General features: G+C 32.1%; 1 protein-coding gene across 2 annotated transcripts in view; it reads right to left on the bottom strand.

Moving 5' to 3' along the window:
- LOC145291508 (uncharacterized) overlaps window positions 1-21225 on the bottom strand; it is a 783169-nt gene that overhangs the window by 421549 nt on the left and 340395 nt on the right. For both annotated transcript variants that reach the window (XM_080137475.1, XM_080137464.1), the window contains exon 3: window positions 14195-14570. In XM_080137475.1, the coding sequence (XP_079993601.1) occupies window positions 14195-14570 (376 nt within the window). The remainder of the gene's footprint in view (window positions 1-14194; window positions 14571-21225) is intronic.

The following is a 21225-nucleotide window of genomic DNA, read 5'->3' on the forward strand; positions in this document are numbered from 1 at the left end:
AAAGTCTGTGTGCTTGATGGGAACATTGAAATTTGAAATTTTAGCTTTCAACAAGGTTTGATCACCAAGTACTAAAATTAAAGCCGATCAATGATTAAGTTTTTAACAAACTTATTTTGCTTAAACAACGCGTCTCTTAATCTGACTAGTGTAATAATCACTACAAAAGCATTAAAAAACCTTAGCTTAAAGAAAATACTTTCACTACTTAATATTTCCTTATTCTCCCTCCTCCCCACTTCACCCCCACACCCCAACTACTTTATAAATTTTTGTTAGATAATTCTTTTCACCTCTGGGATCGTGCAGAAATTTTTTGACCTTGGCTAGATGCTGTTTCCTTAATGAATCATAGTGAAATGAATACAAAAAAAAAAATTTAAAAATGCCAAATCGTGATAAAAAAAGAAAAAATGAAATAAAAAAAGTTGAAATAAATTGATTTTTAAAAAATGAGTAAAAAAATTAGAGTATCAAAAATTTCAATTTTCAGCTTAAAATGTTAGAGAAAGAATAAAGAAAAGAAAAAGGAGTCCTCTAATAAATAAACTATTTTAAATGATTCTCATTTTATTTGAAGAACTATCTTAATGATATTACTACGTTTTATTCTACATTTTTATAATTATGATTTTAGAAAGGCGCACATTTCGATTAGGATACCCCAATTGGCACTCACTGACACCAGAGTAGCCCAGTTGGCAGCTATAACTTAGACGAGGGACAACACTTCTTATTTTTATCATTATTATTAAAAAAAAAAAAAATTTAATTTTTACTTTTATTATTATTATTTTACCATTAGTACTACTGCTCTAAGCATTTCATGTTCACACACATTTAAAAAATGAGATCGTCCATGATTGGTAATTAACCTGATGTCACTCAAGGAAAACATTTTGACTTTACCCATTTTAAAATTAATTGTTCCAAAATCAAATTATGTCGTATGATTTTAAATTAATACATTTCAAAAAGCGACACCCGCTTTTTCGTTTTGAAAAATACTTAGCCGACAATTATTTTAACTATAAGTAGATAGAGAGTTTTTGTTTAAAAAAAAAATTCAATTGCTAAAATTTTAAATAAATAAATAAAAAAAAAACTTATTCGTTCATTTATTTAAAGACAGTAATTCTTTTCTTAACAGTATTAATCTTGACAGTAGGATTATAATTATTAACAGTAAATTAGACAGATTAACGTAGAAAGCATCATACAATTTCCACAATGTCTTGCGAGTTATTATTATTATTATTTCGTAGTAATCTCAACTTTTGGATACTTTTAGTTGGATGTATTTTTGACCGTCAGATCAATTTCGTTGACTTTATTCAAACTGTACCTTAACACTTTCGCCATTCTTATCAAGTAATGTTTTGCAGAATTGGAAAAGAAATTGTCTCGCCATTTAAGGTGGCTTTTCATTATGGTTCCAAGCGTCCAATTACAATAAGACTCACCTTGACTACATTACGTTTCCATAGTTTAATTCACATTTTAGATTTGGATATTTATTTAATTTTCCATGTTCTTTCTCTTACACTCTGGTATTGAAGAGGCAGGCTATATCAATGATTAAGCAAGTTCTCATGGTTTTGTTTAGAACGATCAAGTCAGGTTTCAATGTTAAGAACCTTATCAATTTGTATGATCATCTTCCAAAGAGAGCTTGACATTGTTCTTCCCCTGTACCACTTCTGGCTTATGCTCATACCACTTCTCATTATGACCCAATTCATAAAGTTTACATATATTCCGGTGTAGTATCTGAGCACCTTTGTCGTAACTACGTTTTTTATATTGATTTGAATTAGCATAGGACATTCTGATACAATATGCCCTAAAGTTTATCCCTTTTTCATTAGATTTTGTATATCAGTGATTATTATTATTATAACTTACTAAAACTTTCACACGGGCTACCATCAAAGATTTCTCTTTGAGACCAAGCTTTGTTATTCCCTGGACTCTGAATGACAACAAGTCTCCTCAGATTTCCAGTACTCTCCACCTCTTTTGATAACATTTGAAAATTTATTTGCGTTATCGCAACAGCCGTTTACCATTTATTTCTAATTGGTAGAAACCATTAGTCTTTACTGGAATTTGGGTGGTAATAAGCCTCCCTAAGATACTAGTCCTCTTTGCACTCATCCAATGGAGGTCAGGTTAGTGCTTGCCTCTCATCGACTATTTAGCGTGGTGTCAGTTAATGCTAGCCCTTTTTTTGGAGGGAGGGGTAAATTAAAATTATAGTTTCAGTTTTCTTGATTTCATGTGGTATTTGTTATGTCTTCTGAAGAAGTTTCTATGTGTCTGGCTAGCGTATGTACCTCATGTAGTAGTCTCCACATTCAAGCGCTTTCCTTTCTTTTTTTTTTATTATTATTATTATTTCCAAAAAAGATTTAGCAACATGTCTGTTAAAAAGTGCTTACTCTTTTAAGATTTTTTCACTGAGTTTGGAATTTGGATAAGATTGGATTATCTAATTCTAAGAAGTATTCTTGGTTTATGGTTATGTAAGATTTGAATAGGTGAGAGGTGGCAATGTCAAGCTTGAATCCAGTCGGTTTCATAGCACCACTTTCACTATGGATGTTAGCAACTTTCATGAGGTCCTTGCTGTAAGTACTTAATTCTAGAAAGAATCGATCAGGGAAATCAATACCAACAACAGAATTGAAGGGCTGAAAAAGTCGTATCATGCTGAGTCATAGGATTTTACTTAATAATATAATAATTAAATTTTCGTAATAAAATACCAGTTTTCATCAAGTTACTGAAGTTAAGCAGTGTTGAGGCTTAGCAGTACTTGAGTGAGTGACCATTTTAAGATACAAGGTGTCAAAAGATTGGAAGTCCTTATTTAATTCCCTCACTACTAAGGGTAAAGTCAGGCACAAGGTCGATTTTTAATAGGAGTGAAATTCAGTTTCTTAAAATAAGGCACTATGAATTAAGGGAAAAATTTAAATTGCCTCAGCCTAGAATTTTTTTTTTTCACTAACGATAAAAAAGATGAAGCATAGTATCAGAACAGGTACTAAACTTTCTTTCTTGCCAAAAGGCCAAACATTTTCTCTAATATTTTATTTATTTGTTTGCGGACTATTATCCTCATCTTTATAGTTGTTGTTTCACGACTTTTCGTCCAACTATTCCGCTGGCTTTCGTCAGGTGGTTAACCTCGACGGGATAGGAATGCTGAATCTCTTAACTATATCTTCAGTAATTACTGCTTTCTCTAATTTTCTCTAATACTTTTGAGAAACGCATGGATCGGTCCGTCTTATGATGAAACCATTGTGGTATACTAAACTCCCACACTTTGTTAGAGCAATAAGTCTAAGCGAAGTAAAACTCTGAAATAATATCAATTGTTTCTTGTTTATCTTCGATTTTTCCTTGCCACTCGACTTACGTAATGTTGAGTCAGGAGAAATGCAGCTCGTGATTGCGTAACCTTTGCTACACTATAAACTCCTCATCATGCATGCACCTTTTCTAACTACATCTAAGGACAGAAAAAAAGCTATAAATAAAAATATAAAGTCGATAATATGTGCACTTGTCTTTAGGTCAATTGTGGCTCAAACAAGAGGTCTGTCTATTTAGCAATAGGTCAGCCTTTTGGGGGTCTGTGTTTCCTTTTCTTTTTTATTTCTTGAATCAATTTACATCCGTTAATTTGCCACGCATCTTGTCTCAGCATCCTAAACGAATTGACTTTCTCATTTACTTATTATCATTTGGTCTTTCCGCGAATGAATATGATTCTTTCATCTCATTTTCATTCTTTTCGTTTTTTTTTCATCATCAATTCTTTATTGCTTTCATTTATAGAAGATTCCCTTCATTTCTGTTTTTTTTTTTTAGTTTTTTTATTTGGATCGAAAGGAAGAGACTTCTTTTGTGATTATTTCTTTTTAACAATTTCAATTTTTAGTTTTAATTTTTTAAAGTGAGAAATGACCCTAATCTTAGCTCAAAATTGTTTTACTAGAGTCATTATAATCTAGACTTAACCCTCCCCCTCTCTCTCTCCACCCCTCTCTCTCTCTCTCTTTCAACCACTAACATTCTAAGTGTGTGGGTGTGAGTGTTAATAGATTTACTGAGAGAGGGTGAAAAAGTAATTCTGTTACTCCATTTTTTATAGTAAAAACAAAACAACCCCCCAAAAAAGAAAACTGATCTTCTTAATACATCTGATCTTGATTCTTTGTTAAGATATTCTGAACATCTTTAGAACAAAAGAAAAAATGTTTCTTTTTATCTCATTGAGGACAGAAAAGCAGGAAACCGGGAAATAAATAGCCTCATTCATTTCTCCCGAAAAGTGATTTCTTCGACATCAAAAAGAACAGCAGCAATTTGCAATTTACAAGTGTGATTTCCTTTTCCTTCATGAACTTCGGAATTCATGAGTAAAACAACGAGCAGGCAATCAAGGGATAAAGCTTTTAGAAAAATCAGACTTTTCCTTTCCGTTAACTTTGAAAAGACAAGAGATGGCTACTTGGATAACGCCTAAAACTTGACATCACGGGAAAGAAAGTTCAAAGGCTAAATATACAAATAACAGATACTGAACCTATAGACATCCGGAAATATCAGAAAACCGGTTATTTTTTTAAAAACATGATTGTTTTGCATGCGGTGAGATGTATTTGTTTAATAACATTTTAGGGGAATAGAAAGTGTACATTGATTTTACTTTTATCAACTTCGTAATTATCGCTTCTCTTTTGTCCTTTAGTTCTTACATTCTATGAGCAATATTTCTGACAAAGGGAGAAGAATTGCTATTTTCTGGATTGAAGTCTATCTGACACTATTATTATTGGCTAGTTTTTGACTTTGAAGTAGTATTTTTCTTCTCTTTTTTAGCTCCTTAAATCAAGTGGCTTCATATTTTGTCTGGGCGATTTCACTGAAAAAAAAATCATGCTCTTTATTTAGAAATGTAAGAAGAAAGGTAAAACTACTAAGTTATGTAAATAATGATAAAACATTAAGATTATTTAAGAAAAAAGAAAATCCTGCACACTCTTCAACTTAACATTCATAAATAACATCAATTCAAACAAAAGCATTAAATACACTGCTAAGAATGCATCTTTTTATATACGCATGAAGTAAAGAACTTTTTCCCTATTTCATCGATGTTATTGGCTTTCGTAACAAAAGGTACATATTTAAATCTGCTTTACCAGACATTTATACTAAATATTGGTTTTTATTCTTGAAAACGAAAGTTTTATTTTTAATCGATTTCTTGGAGTTTAATATTTAACCATGTTTTTGACTATTGTATTATTGCTTAGTTGTAAATAAAAGGCAGATGAGATTTTACTCTCACACACAGATTTACTGCTACTGAGGCCCATAACGACAGGAACAAATTTAATAACGATTTCTTTTAAATTTACCAATAAAAAAAGGATGTTAATGACGTTACTAAAAATGTAAACATTTAAATAATTATATTTGTTTAATATTTGGTCATATAAAAAAGGAATTTTAAATTATTTACTTTTTAAATCTACGTGGCTAAAATAAAATGCGTTCATTCAATTTGCATGTTTAGTGATGAGAATTTTACTTCAAAAGGAAATGTGAGACTAACTAACAAATTTCTTCCTTGAAAAAGTGTAGTATATGTTCTAATAGCTCACTTTATTTTTTCTGTCCTCGATTAGTGAAAGAAATATTTCTAGACTGAGGCAATTTTTATTTCCAAGTCCAATCTTTTTGGGGAACTGGATTGGTAGATTTGATGTCTAACTTTGTCCATTTAAATAGGGACAGACAAAGCCTCCCATAGAGATAGAGGGTGAATTTGAAAATCTGTGTCCCTATTTACTTATTTATTTGATTCTTCTAAAGGGCATGTTTAGATACAAGGTCGGTTTTTGATGTGGTGAAAATCTTCTTAAAAAGGCGCGCTTTGGATTGAAACAAAAGTAAAGATCGTTTTATTCTAGAAAGATTTTCCTTTCACTAACTGAGAAAAAAGATTAATTTCGGCATCAGAACAGCTACTACATCTTACTCTTAGCCAAAAGGCTAAGTTTTTTTTTAATCTCTCTCCCACCACAGGAAGATATGACACAAGATTGGAAAGTTGGGATTGAAAAAGTCAGTGCCTAAGAGGTTAAGCACTGCCCTACAAAAAATGTGCAAACAGACTACTCGGCATTCCGCAGTAGAAACGTCTCTGGCAATTATCAATAAGCTAACCCCTTCTCAAAGCATGATAAGGTAAATCTTGAAGAGGTGGACCTTCAAGAATTGCACAGAAGCATACTTTCAGTTTGACAGAGCAAGGCCAGAAGATACCACAACAGCACACCCTCTGTTGGGCTGATCGTCAATGACGTATCCTTGACTGATACGAAAACGCTTAAGACCAAATTGTTAGCAGTTCATTATTGTTCTTCTCGACTATTTCAAATCTCAATAAAAAGGAATTCCTGAAATATTCATTTATCTTCCATTCTTCTCCCTTTTAAAATTAAAATTAATGTTCATAGTCCATGTATTGCCATCAGAAAAGTGATTTTTTTTTTTTAAGAATAAGAGAAAAGACAGCTTTGAAATGTATAGCAAATGTTATTGACTGCAGACAGAAGAGTTGGACCATTTCCTACAAAAGGTGTAAAAAATGATTGATTTTTCAGGTTCTGGAGAGAGAAAGACAGGGAGGAAGAGTAAGAAAAAGAAACAGAGATAAAAAGAAAAAGATATGAAGAAAAACCCAAATATATGCAAAGAGAGATAGAGGGGGGAGGTGAAGAAACAAAAATATAAATAGAGAAAAAGATATATGTTGTCTTGATTTTTGCAAAAATATTATAGACATGCTCGATTATTAATACCGATAATCATGAAGCTTAATTAATTGAGTCAATTAATATTGACTTTGATTTTATTGATATATGAACATTACCGGAATTTTGATATATAAAAATGTTGGCTTAAAATAAAATTAATAAGCTTATATACATATATATATATATATATATATATATATATATATATATATATATATATATATATATATATATGTAAAGAGAGAGAGAGAGAAACAGACAGACAGGTAGAGATAAAGTTAACTTGAAAACGTTTTCAACAAAAAAACGAACCTATTCGGATAGAAAAAGCTCTACTCGATTAAGAAGAGCAATTTATATGTAAAGATAAGGTGATAAGAATTATAGTTACACAAGAACTTTATTATATTATCATGTCAATAAAGTTAAAAATGGTTAAGGTAAGGGAAAAGGGTACTCAACTCCCCTCCTACTCAGTACTATTTTTTCTTCTGCTTTTGAAGTTTTTCTCATACTCTCATATCCCTTCTCTTTATCCCCCCCTCCTAACTTTTCCATTTATAATCTAAACTGTATTTAAAATTGGTGTTGTCTATTTTGCCCGCGGTTTTATATAATGCGGATTTTTTTCTTCTCTTTTGATGAGAAGCATTTAGCTTTGAAATGCCATGGCCTAAAGAGCCTCCCTTTTTTTCACTTTTTTTTTGCCTTATCAGTTTTAAACCTTATTGACATTATAATATAATCAAGTTCTTATGTAATTTTAATCCTTATCTCTATGTTTTCATCTTTACATGAGAGGAAATAGAAAGATACATAGAAAGAACAATAAAAAATAGAGAAAACATCTCGGACGGCATACCCAGACAAAAGTTGTCAGTTTTATTATTCCCCTTTTTTAGAAATTCAATTGTTTTTGTACACGGTTGAAAGAATGAAAGGAAATAAAAAGAAACACAAAATTTGGGTTCCGGATTCGAAGTCTATTTTCTGCCTTCCCAATCTTTATTATCTTTATCTGACGCGACTTATTTTGAAGTCAATTGCCGACAATTCCTGATCTGATAGAGATCTAAAAGAAAAATGCAAAATAGTTGCAAACTGTAAGTTCTGATTTTTCAGCCGACAGGTTTCAGTTTCTATCTTGGATGTTTCCATTTCATTGGTGACACATAAACAACCATACACCCAACAGCTACACTTGCATAAAGTGCATTGTTATTATGGCAAAAAGGTTTTTAGCTGACATATCTCTTGATATGACTTATAGAATAAAACACCAGAGCTAATAAAGATTTTAAGTTGTAAAATCCATAGCATGAAGAAAAGACCCGCCCAGTTTCAAAACCGGTTGACGATCTAACTTGAGTACTGAACTTTCGTGTATTGTCATCCTGTTTTCATAAAAGCTGAGCATTATATTTTTAAAACAGAAGTTTTGTTTGGTTTTAGATACACACAGGGAGGAAGAAAAGTTCTTTGCTGCGGGTATAGCTAGACGAGTTCTTCCTGTGAATGTTTTGCATGGGAGGAACTAGAGTTTGGAGCTCAGTCAGTACTTACCAGGAAAATAATGATAGAGTAAAGTAGAGAGAGAGAGAGAGAGAGAGAGAGAGAGAGAGAGAGAGAGAGAGAGAGAGAGAGAGAGAGAGAGAGTCTATTGTAGATGGAATGGACGCGTCTTAAGAATATTCATTCTTGTTTCTGGGAGATTCCATTTTGGAAAATGCTAAACTTTGTAAGATTACATGAAAGCAAAGAATGATCATTCCAACGACGTGAGATGAATGAACATATAGTAGTAGTAGTAGTAGTAGTAGTAGTAGTAAAAGAAGAAGAATACGAAGAGGAGAAGTAGATAAAAAACTGAATGAGAATACAAAGGAGTAGAAGTAGACGAGGAATAAAATGAACAAAATTAAAAATAGAAGAGTAAAGATAAAAAGATGATGAAGAAGATAAGGATAATAAGAATACAACGAAATAGAAGATGAGAAAAAATGTAGTTGAAGAAGTGAACAGAAGAAGAAAAGGCAAAAGAAGAATACAAAGAAATGGAAGGCGATGAGTAATAACAACTACAAAGAAGAAGAAGAAGAAGAAGAAGAAGAAGAAGAAGAAGAAGAAGAAGAAGAAGAAGAAGAAGAAGAAGAAGACACAATAGAAGCAAAAAAGATGTAGAGAAAAATCTTCCTAAAAATTGTTGATAAAAAGATCGTAAAAGAATGATGGATGAGCGGGGGAAAACAAACAAATTTTTTTAACTTCACATTCACAAATTTGTCGATTTTTATTATGCAGTGTGCATCATTGTTTTTTTTTTGTTTCTTGCTTTACATCTTTTGCTGTGAAAAGATTCTTGATTCTCATAAAAAGTAAAAACAGAATATCACCCAACCTCAAACTAATATATATATATAATTCACACATATATATACATACATACATACATATGCATACATATATATACATATACATACATATATATGCATATATTCATATATACACATACATATATACATATACACACATATATATGCATATATACATATATACACATACATATATACATATATATACATATGCATATATATACATATATACATATAAACACATATATACATATATACATACATATATATACACATATATACATATATATACATATATATACATATATGCATATACATGATGATTGCAACGTCTTGCCAGACGAGTACCACTACCTCAGACATTTAAAATCCATGAGCCCAAATGCCTGAAGGAGTATCTATACAAAGATGATGTTACAGAGTCTTAGCTTTGTACGACAGCTAAGTCTCTCTCTCGGTTCAAAATGTTGAGATCCAGCAACAAGCAAGAGCAAGATAGCCAGAAACAAATTAAACTGCAGACCAGCTTAATGCGGGTACTGGTCTCCCGCTTTATGGTTTTTTAAATCAGAGATTTGCTTCTATAGAAAGGTTGCCTTCACCACGGCTTACGGGAGCCCTCTCCACCCCAATACACATATACACACACACACAAATATACACGGTGCTAGTTGGCCGTTGACCCAGAAAAAGGGTTCATTCGTATACATATATATATACATACATATATATATACATATATATACATACATATACATATATATACATATACACATATATATATATACATATACATATATACACATATATATATACATATATACATACATATATACACATATATATACATATATATACACATATATACACACATATATACATATACACATATATATATACATATATATATTATATTATATTATATTATATACATGCATGTGAATTTCTTTTTCGTCTTCATTACTGTTGTACTTTTGTAGATGGGAGCGAAAACAGAGTATACATTTTCGAACTAATCAAAATTTGATTTGATTAAATTTATGGGTGATATACACGGACATTTTCGTGTTGTAAACATAATAATTACGAAAAGGACAATTAGTAAAATTGATAGGAACAAAATAAAAATTACTTTTAAAATCCAAAATATAAAATATCATTTCTAGAATAACTGTATCTGTTCTATTCTTAGTTGGTTAGCATGGTCGTAATGCTGCCAATGCACATGCTTCTTCATCAATTAGTTTACCTCCTCCATATCACGTGTAGATTTCACTTTGGATCACATTGGGATAGAGTGATTTCCTCCATGAAATTTCATAATTCACACCGGTTTTGATGTGCTAATTGTTTGGATTCATTTTGTGATCTTCTTCGGCCTCTACCTTTGTTATCTTCACCGAACTATATTTATTTTTCCAGCTTTGTTCAATATCTCCATACTATTTAGCTATTTATCAAAGAAAATTCAAAGGGAGTAGAAAATGAAGCTTGGGTTTATTTTCAGTAACCTCGTAACTTTCGCTTCGCTTATTTTATCCTTTAGTCCTCATATTCTAGGAGTAATGTTTCTGACAAAGGGGAAAATTACTGTTCTCTGGATCAAAATCTAGTCACTTAGCACTTATCATTGGCTAGTTTTTGAAGTAGTATTGTATTTTCTTTTTTAGCTTCTTAGATCAAATGGCCTTATGTCTTGTCTGGAGCAATTTCTAAAAAATATTATGCTCTTTAATTAATGAAGCAGTTACAATGTGGAATTAACTTCAACCTAGGCATCTTAGCCTCAATCTGTTGTCAAGACGCATGCCACAAATTTACCGAACCATAGCCCTGTCATTCCACTGCATCTACAAAAAGACCAAGCTGGTTGGAACTTAGAGTTCGTTCATATGTAACATTGCACTATGGACATGGCAACTGTAAACTCTACGATAAATAAGATGTGGAAGTGAACGACAAAATAAACTTATAAACTCTTGTGCTCTATTCATAGTGGAAGTGGCGATAGGGCGGGTGCTATAAGTGTGAACTGTGCTGTGTATGAGTAGTGCTAGAGTCATTATCTGACTTTCACTTAATATAGTATTTCATGCGAATGATACGAACCAATTTAAAGAATATTTGTGTTAGAAACAGTCAATACGTTCATCTGACATTTCGTTTTCTCTTATCTTTTTGAATTACTTGCACGTAAATCTCTTTTTTAAAGGAAAAGAATTGTCTTTGTTTGCATATCTGTTGTCACTGGGCACATCATTTCAAATAAGCATTTAAAAAAGTAAACACTATGAATGTAACTGTTGATTGAAGATATCGTCAGAATGTCATCATGGGTGTGAAACTGATAAAAATAATTTGTTTGAATTTGAAAATAAACGCTGTATGCATACGTTTGTGTTAATTAAGTATGAGTGCATTAAATTAAGACTTCTGTGCAGAGTTCTAATCTGATTTGATAAACAAAAATGTAACACAACTATAAATATTATGTTTGTAGTTCACAAACCAATAATATATGTTATTTTGAATTTGTTGTGGTGTGTCCACCTTACGGATAATAATAAACTCTTCTACTCGATGTTAGTACACAAGTTATTCACAAGTCATATGAACTTGGCAGTTGGACTGACGTATAACCTCAATCTTTATTTATTGCATTTAATTTTGTGTTCAATATATTTTGTTTCCACTACTTAGCGAGTTGTTTTTTCCAGGCCCTTGCAGGACCACAACACTATCGTTTTTTTTAACCATTTTCTTCTGCAAATTTTGATTAATAACTTTCTCAGCTAAAACTTCTGTGATTAATAAAAAATTAGTTATCGTTTCCTGTTGTTTACATATGCAAATGTTACTACTGTTGCATCGAATTTGGATGAATTATATCCCTTTCATTCGGCAGATGCATTTCAGCAGCGTTATGATCATGCTAACTAATGGAATTATAAAACAAGTTTACATAGAAGTACATGAAGACAATAATTGTAGAATGTATTATTATTATTGACGACGATGATGATGATGATAAATAAACAACATTAACACATTTCACAAGAAATAATTAAAACTTCGTTAGAATTGAAGAAAAACATAGAATTGGATAAAAAAAGAGAAATGAATTAAACGTACACATACATATATGCATACACATGCATGAAAAAGTGAATGCATTTTTAAATATTTTCAGAAAGAATAGGTAGATATGTGCAAGAACATTTACCTGTTTTTAATGACCAAAGAAACGATTAGAAGAAATGAAAACGGAAAAAGAATCACAATGCAAATGATAATAAAAATGAAAAAAAATATACAAAATTGTTATTTTATCCGAGGATGAAGTATTTTTATTTTGATAAATGCTAGGGTTGCTGATGGAGTGATTTGGATGATTTAAAAGCCGAAACTTGAAGTTAAATCATTTCGCCACTGGTGACTGGCCTCGGTGCATCTACAAGATGTAATATTTTACGACTATTATTTAAGTTTTAAAATGTTAGCTTGCAATTCAGTTTGCAATGTTGTGCATAGAATTCCATTGCATTCTAGGAGGAAACATTTTTTTTTCTTCTGGGAAAAGTTTGGGGTGCTGATGAAGTAGATCTGATGATTTAAATCCAAACTTGCAGTGAAATCAGTTCACCACTAATGACTAAGCATCAACATGGTGTAGTTTACAATTCATCATCATCATCCTGCAGCAACATTCACTCTAGGTCCAGTCGAATCCAGTCGAATATCAAATTCATAAACGTCCCCGATCGCTTGTTTATCTTCATCGGGAGATGACAACATTAGGATTTTGTCATTCTTGCAGAGAGGTGTCGACGTCCTCAAGCATACAGTACCTGGTATTCCCAAATGATCACCTGTCCGGTACTGACCAGGCCAACATTACTTAACTTCGGTGATCTAACAGAAATCAGTGTGTAAACGTGATTATGCCGTAAATAAAACTAATTTATTCGAACCCATCTAGTACTGACTAGTCATTGCATTCACGAGTGATGATGTACAGAAAAAAACTAAGGAAATAGTTACATATATAATCAGGGCAGCCATTTAATCACAGAGATGACAATTCAACATTATTAGACAACTTTTGCAAATGATTTTCTTTTAAAGTGGATTATGTAAGGGCCACTCTTTCCACTTGGTAAATGATGATTGTTCAAGGCTAGAATGTGATCTATGGTACCACAGATATTATATAGTATTTTCATTCTTCTGAACTAGTTGCACTAGGAAGGCTTGAAAGCCTAGTCTACCTTACTATTTCATCCATGTTTGAAAGGAAGCCAGATGGATTCATACCTTTCCAATCGTATTAATGGAAGTGATGCAGTAGCTTAACAAAATAGTGGTTGTCATCGTAGTGAAATGAATATCAATATCAACTGACAAATCCTATCGATTCCATAGCACCACTTTCAGTATAGATGTTTACAACCTTTATGTGGTTCCTTATCTATGTAGCTGGTCCTAGAAAGAACTAGGGAACCAATGCCAGCAATAGAATCAAGCCGGTCAAAAGTCGTACAATTATGATTCATACGAACCTACATTTTTAGAGAAAGAAGGAGTCAAATTGATTTCCTTCAAAATGCAGGGTTACCAAATATGGAGAATCTCTTACAGGGAATAGATATTGCATTAAATTACTTTAAATAGCAGAAAAAGGAGTTTATAATTTTTTTTTTGAATAAATTTTAAATGCTGCTTTTTTTCTAGAATTGTATTTTATTTTAATGGCTAAATATTTTAATCCTAATAATCAGTTCAATTAAAATCCAGTTCGATTTTAGAAGGCCAAAATATAATGTATACACTTATACGAAAATGAACATGGAACGAAGAAAATGAACGTTAAAATGAAATGGAGGAGTAGGACGATGAAGTAGTGAAGCTGGTATATTTGGGCAAGCAAATTGATAAAAAAAACGTTAAAAAAAAACAATAGAAAACAATTGTTTTACTCACCATAGCTATGTATAAAGTTTGCCAGGTAGAGATCTAACTCCCTCACGGACACGCTTATGTGTTGAGGGTTCACACACAACTGGGGGTGCACGCAGTCAGGGGATTTCTCTAGTCGTTCACCATCTGTACTTTCCAAGGGTATGGCTTTGAAGAGGATCACCATCACCAGATCTAGCCGCCATACTTTATCTGCCTGGCGTAGGCAGTCGATCCGACGCATTTTCCCCTTCTGATCCGGATTGCTAAGGACACAAACTGGAGGTCGCTTCCCAGTGATGCTCATCACAAAATCTTCCCGGCATTCTTGAGTAATATCTTTGCGCAATTTGGCTAAAAGCCGCGATGCCCACTTTTGCTTGATTTCAGGTTTTTCATTCTGAAAAATAAAAACAAGAAAAAAAATTTAATAGGAAATGAATGTATGCATGGGCATCGCAGTAAAAAAAAAAATTAAAATAAATATTTAAAAAGAAAAGAAAACACTATGCGAAAACACAGGAAATAAAGGCACAGTCCTATTTTGACGTTCATAAAAAGATTTAAAAATTATTTTCATCAATTTAACACATAGGCAGTAAGCTCAGATTCTTTTAAATATCTCACCAAAAAGCTCTTAATACTGCTCATTTCCCTTTGTCTGTCTACCTGTTCCATTTTTTTCTTTTTTGGAAACTACCGATCCAATCCGGATGAAATTTTGTATTGACTTTGTTATAAGATGCAGCAAACTAAATATTATGGTATCCATTCAAGGCATAGTTAGAGATTAATACGGATTACTCAGCATAAAAGCACATTTACCCTAAAAGTTTCCTGTTCAGAAACTACTGAGCCGATCTGGCAGAAATTTTGCATGGACATTTGTTATGGTAAGGTACAGCAAACTAAATATTATGGTATATGTTTGATACACAGCTGTGGATTAATAGGATCAATATTTAATGCAAAAATGAGCACAAATTTAATAATATTCGACTATCAATTTAGCATTAAGAACTCATTCTAAATCAATATGTTATAACTTTTGTCTGTATGCCTTAGTGAAATAGTTTACAAACAGATAAACCCCCCCCCCCCAAAAAAAAAAGATCCCCACATACCAATTTTTCAATTTTGATTCTTTAGCAGCCCTTTTTTTCTGCATGAAAACCGGTTAAAATGTGTTTCACATGTCTAAATACCCTATATACCAAATTTCACAGTTTGTAAATCAAAAATTTATTGAGTATATAGGTTGAGAATTGTCCTCACACACATTCTCATTTTCATAGATATATAGAAAACGCCTCGACAAATTAAAGGATATCTACTTAATCTATTGCTCATGTACATTTCTCTATCTATGACCCTGGAAACACGTGTTTTTCTAACTGTATTAGCAGTGTAATGCATTCTTTGCTTTGCTACTTATGTTTGTTGTTTTCATATAAGTTTAACTCCAATCTTACATGTTTTTGTATTTTCCCTTTTACATTTGAGTTTGATAAGCTGTTTAATAAGTGTTTGATAAATATGTATGCATAGAAATCCAACTGTTTCCGAGTTACTGTTCTTTCCTCTCTCTTCCGTGTTGTGCTATCTACAAGAATGTAAAACATAAAATGGAGACCACCTGTGCGAGAACGATATAGCCAAACACATGGTCACTAAAAATATAGACACTAAGAAATCAGATATTCCTTTTACTTAACGGGGATAAGTGATCAAAATATCTATTCTATTTGAAATATTAAAAACTGTCCATAATTCTGTTTATTAAGTTTATATAAGTCAATAAAAAACAATCCAATTTTATGTCCAAAGTTTATTATTTCCTGATCTTTCTTTATAACTGAAATTGCCTATTGCCGTATGATCCTTGTGAAAGAAAAAAGTATACAAAGGACAGCATCTGTTTCAAACAAAGTTCGTCTAAAAAATAGTTCATTCAAAATAATTAAAGATTTCTATACATAATATTAAAATCTTATTTCATATCTAAAAATAGAAAAGCCTAATTTTTTCAGCTTTTCAAAAAAAAAAAAAAAAAAAATAGTGATCCAATTTTTATTACCACAATATCATTACTCAGTTTTTTTAAGTGCTAAGATCACTGGGAAAATAGTTGGATCATTCTACTGCTCCAGAAGGTATCTCATTTCCGATACAATCCTCTACCTGTATAAAAGAGATGTGGGCGGGAGGACTCAGAACACTCTTTCCTGCTTTGAAACCTTGTAGGCGATATTCTTTTCGCCTCCTTGCAACCCCTTCCCATAGAAAAGATGCTGTGAGTTTATCTCTGTTTTATCGTTATTTTCATGGCAAGTGTTCAACTGAGCTTAAATCAATGGTCTCCCTCTGCAAAACATTCACAACAAGCACTCGTCTAGTTACAATCGTAGTCAACTATTTCTACCACTTTCTATCTATTCATAAATCTAAATGCAAATCTAGAACTTCTCCCCCTGTAGAGTTATGTACCGTGGTTCTGCTTTTTATCTTACTACAACATCGCAGTTTTCAAGTGAAATACAAGCAAGTTCTTGTGCCATCCTCTTAAATAATAAAATTCTACCCACTTTCCACCACTACCAACCATTACACCATTATCCTATCGTTTGCCTAGTCATCTTCAGACATGAAGGACTGTGGGGAACGGAATAGTATTTAATAACTAACAATACTGTAATATTTACATTTAATTGTCCAAATCCTATTTAAAAATAATAATTCGCTGAAAAGAGTTTAAAAAAAAAAAAAGACATGAAACTAAAATAAAAATGAAAAGGTCTTCTGAGTAATACATTGCAGGTACAAAGCTAAGCTAAAGCTAAAAAGCTAAGTGGCAAACTATAGTTGAGGGCGACTCGAACGCTCTCTTTTCATTAGCTACTACATCGAGATGCAAGGGAGGCCGCCACTCCATTCTCAGGATTACTCCACTTGATCCTCTACTTATAATGTTGAGTATTTAGCAAGTGGCCTAAAGTACCATTTTTTAAAAATCTTTAGTTTGACAAGATTTGAACATTTGGTTTCCTGGCCCTTTAGCAAGCACTCTTACCATTATACAAAAAAAGTCGACAAGTAAAACTCATTAAATATGTAGTGTCCTTTACTTTGATAATACTATACTGCGACTTAATTACTTAATTTATTCATGATGAAAACTTAATTGAGATGTACAATAAAAGAAATAGGACAACCAGCAGAATGATATATATATAACTCAAGTTCTTTTATTTTTATAGATAAATTATACATAAGTAAATCTTTGGGGGAAATAGTAGAGACCTTTCATTTTATAAATTGACATTTTCAGTGTCTGTTACATTTTTTTTTATGGATAAGTGATTTATTGGTTCGATATTGAGAAAGGCGATGTGTTATCTGATATCTTTGCTTTATCCCACTAAAGTCTGTAAACAATACCAAAAGTTTTAAATAAATGTTAGTCACTGTATGATATGTATATGTATGTACTAAACTTTTTTCCGGTCAAAAAAGTAATAGGTCATTGATTTAGAATAAGTGCTTTATACCAAATTGATGGTTGAATATGGTTAAATTGGTGCTCATTTTTGCATTAAATACTAATACGTATTTATCCCTAACTGTGGATCGAACAGATACCATAATACATAGTTTGCTGCAGATTATGATAAAGGTCCATACAAAATTTCAGCCAGATCTGCCTGGTAGTTCCTGGGAAAATTTCTCGGGTAAATGTGACATTGTGATGATTAATACCTATTAATTGATAACTGTGCATTCAACGGATGCCATAATACTAACTTTATTGCGCACCTTTTTATACCAAAAGTCCATACAAACTTTTAGCCAGATCGACTTAGTAAGTTTTGGAGAAAAAAGTGGAATGGACAAACAGACCAAGAAAATAATAATAATAATAATAATAATAATAATAATAATAATAATAATAATATGAGCTTAATACTTTTTATTTACAAATGCAAAAGTTTTGAAATGCTTTCAAATACCCTGAGAAAAATTAAGGAAATATAATAAAGAAAAAAGTGTTTCGAAAGGGTTTAAGTGACATTATATTCAGTATCATACAAAACCCATTCCTTTCAGATGCAGGTGAAATAAAATAAATCATTGTAAGTAAAGTATGGCGTTGGGAAGGAGTTGAATATTAAAAATGTGGCTAAATAATAACAGGTTAAAATAGTTGACTTGAAGCACTGTCTAGTCTGTACATAAAGAAAATTACTAGAAGGCAATACAGTGCAGAGGTGTAACAGATAGACACAAACTGAAACAAATCAAGAAATATAACGGTGGAATAAGCTATGCAGATGTACCCTTTATTAATAGAATATATATGTATTTTTTATGCTTGTATTGTGCTCTTACTTAGATCAGTATGGCCAGACCGAAGGATGGTATTGTGTGATATATATTGGGAAAATTACCTTCCTCAGATATGTGTTCGACTTTAATTCAAACGTAGCCCCAAATGCACGTTTATGGGGACAAAAATGGATGGTCACATTCAATGCTGCCAAGACTAAGCTTGTTTCCTTCAATAATTACAAGAAACCTTCTCAACCACCAATAACTATGACTAAAGATACATTACCTGAAAGTACCTCTTTCAAACTCCTCGGCTTAATGTTCACAGGAAACATGAGCTGGAACAGATACATTGAGAGCATTGCCAAGGCCATTGCGAAGAAGGTGGGATCTCTCTACCATGCTAGAAAGCTACTTACACCTGAAAGTATCCTGTATCTCTACAAGGTCACCATTCGCCCATGTATGGAGTACTGTTGTCACATTTGCTACTAGTCTCTCGCTCCTGGATAGAGTCCAAAAGCAAGTCGCCAACCTGATAGGTCCTAAACTGTCATCAAAGCTTCAACCTCTGTCCTTCTGCCTGCTCTACAAGTATTTTAATGGTGAATGCTTCGACAAACTACAAGCACTTTCTCTCCCACTAATCATTATACATATATAGAAGAACGTAAATACCCCCGACAAACCTGACAAGCAGAAAAATCCCACCCCTACACAGTAAAGATCCCTAGATGTAAGAAAGCCTTCTACTCCAATAGTTTCCTCCCTGCTAGACTTTGGAACTCCCTTCCGCGTTCCTGCTTTCTCAACTGTACTGACATGCAGAAGTTCAAGTGTAATGTGAATGGACATTTTACTGTTCAACTCCCTACATGGTTTCTCTGCAACTTATACCCCCGATAGTAGCCCCCTACATCAAAGTGGCACTATGCCTTGTTTGGGGTGAAAATGGGAAAAAAAAATTCATACTTAAGGAAAGGTAATTTTTTGAAATATTATACACTAGAAGACTCCCATCTGACCATGCTGATGCAAGTAAAAACACAATACAAGTATAAAATATAAGAACAACTAAAAATACGTATATATCGTATTAATAAAAGTAAATCTGCATAGCTTATTCCACTGTTATCACTGTTATATGCCTTAATTTGCTTCAGTTTGTGTTTATCTGTTACACTTCTGCATTGTATTGCCTTTATGTAGTTAAGTAAGCTTTGTCTGGTCTTTTTTTTATTCCAAATAGAGATTTGGAAACCTATTTATGCTGGCAACTGAAAGGAACAGTGTTTAGCACGACACTGTATCTGACTTCATTTTCATGATAACGCTTCCAAAAATATAAGCAAAACACGTTTGTCTGAAACTCGGAATAATTTTTTTTCCATTTAAAAAAATAAACAATGTATAAAAATATTATTCACACAAAAATTTATTTAAAAAAATATCTGCTAACTTTTCTAAGTTGAAAAATTAAAGCATTTTTTTTGTGATTGAATAATGTACAAATTAAAAAATATCATTTGAACTCAAGAATATCGTATCTCGAGGCTAAAATTAAAGATACAAACAAAATATGTGCTTTGATTAAATTAACTTTGTCAAAATTTGTCAAATTGAAACCGCATTATTCATTTATTTATTCATTTTAGGAACAAATATAAATATATGCATATTTTTAAAAGTAAATTAAAACTACTTTTTGCGTTTTCAATGGCAAAAACGTAACAAAGAAGATGTGTGTTTTGTTTGATAAGGTGCAGTGATTTTGAGTGATGTCAGATCCGATTTCATGCTAAACCAATTCCGTTTTGGTGGAACAAAAATTGCCTAGGCAGCCTGCCTGCATTCTCCGAGAGCGACATCTCAGGCGATTAGCAATAAACTAATCTCTTCTTAAAAAACTATACCTCAGACCGATAGAGAGTAAGCCATTCTCTGCTGGTCTGATTTTGGTATGGCTTCTAACTCTAAAGCGATGATGATGATGTCCATTTGTAATGCTATATCCAATGTGAAAGCATCTTTTATTCTTGTGCCCTTCGCATATTTAAAGAATGTATATTATATTAAGCTTCTAATGAATGTTCTCATTTGTCGCAGATGTTAAAGAGAAAAGACGCTATGTATTTTTACCATGTCCAAGCGTAACCAGGAATTATTTTGTACGTCACCCCAAAACGAGGTCATCTTTTGCAGATTCTCGTAAAAAAAAAACCCCAAAAAACGAAACATATCTTCCAATCTGCACACCTCCCTCACACGGGACCAACCTTAATAGTAATGATGAGGAGAAAAAAAACCCCAATAGATTAAGAGATTGGAGGAAGGTGAATGGCTAGCAATATGTCCAGACACACACACACACACACACACACAAAAACAAAACAAAAAAAAAAAAAACGACAAAAGGTCAGAACCAGAGAGAAAACTTTAAAAAGAAAAAAAAGAAAAACAGAAAAGGACAAAAATGAAAATATTTGTTTCCTGAATTTCAAATGAGAAAGAGATCCACTTTAGTTGATTGATTTGTTGATTATATATATATATATATATATATATATATATATATATATATATATATATATATATATATATATATATATATATATAAAATTGAGAAGTCTACTGAGGTTATCTCCCACTAATCATTATATATATATATATATATATATATCACTGCTTTTTGTGGACATTTGTGTTTGTGTAGGTAATAAATATCATTA

The sequence above is a fragment of the Euprymna scolopes genome, chromosome 2 (assembly GCF_053919585.1).
Source record: "Euprymna scolopes isolate OS-2025 chromosome 2, ASM5391958v1, whole genome shotgun sequence".
Classification (NCBI taxonomy): domain Eukaryota; kingdom Metazoa; phylum Mollusca; class Cephalopoda; order Sepiida; family Sepiolidae; genus Euprymna; species Euprymna scolopes.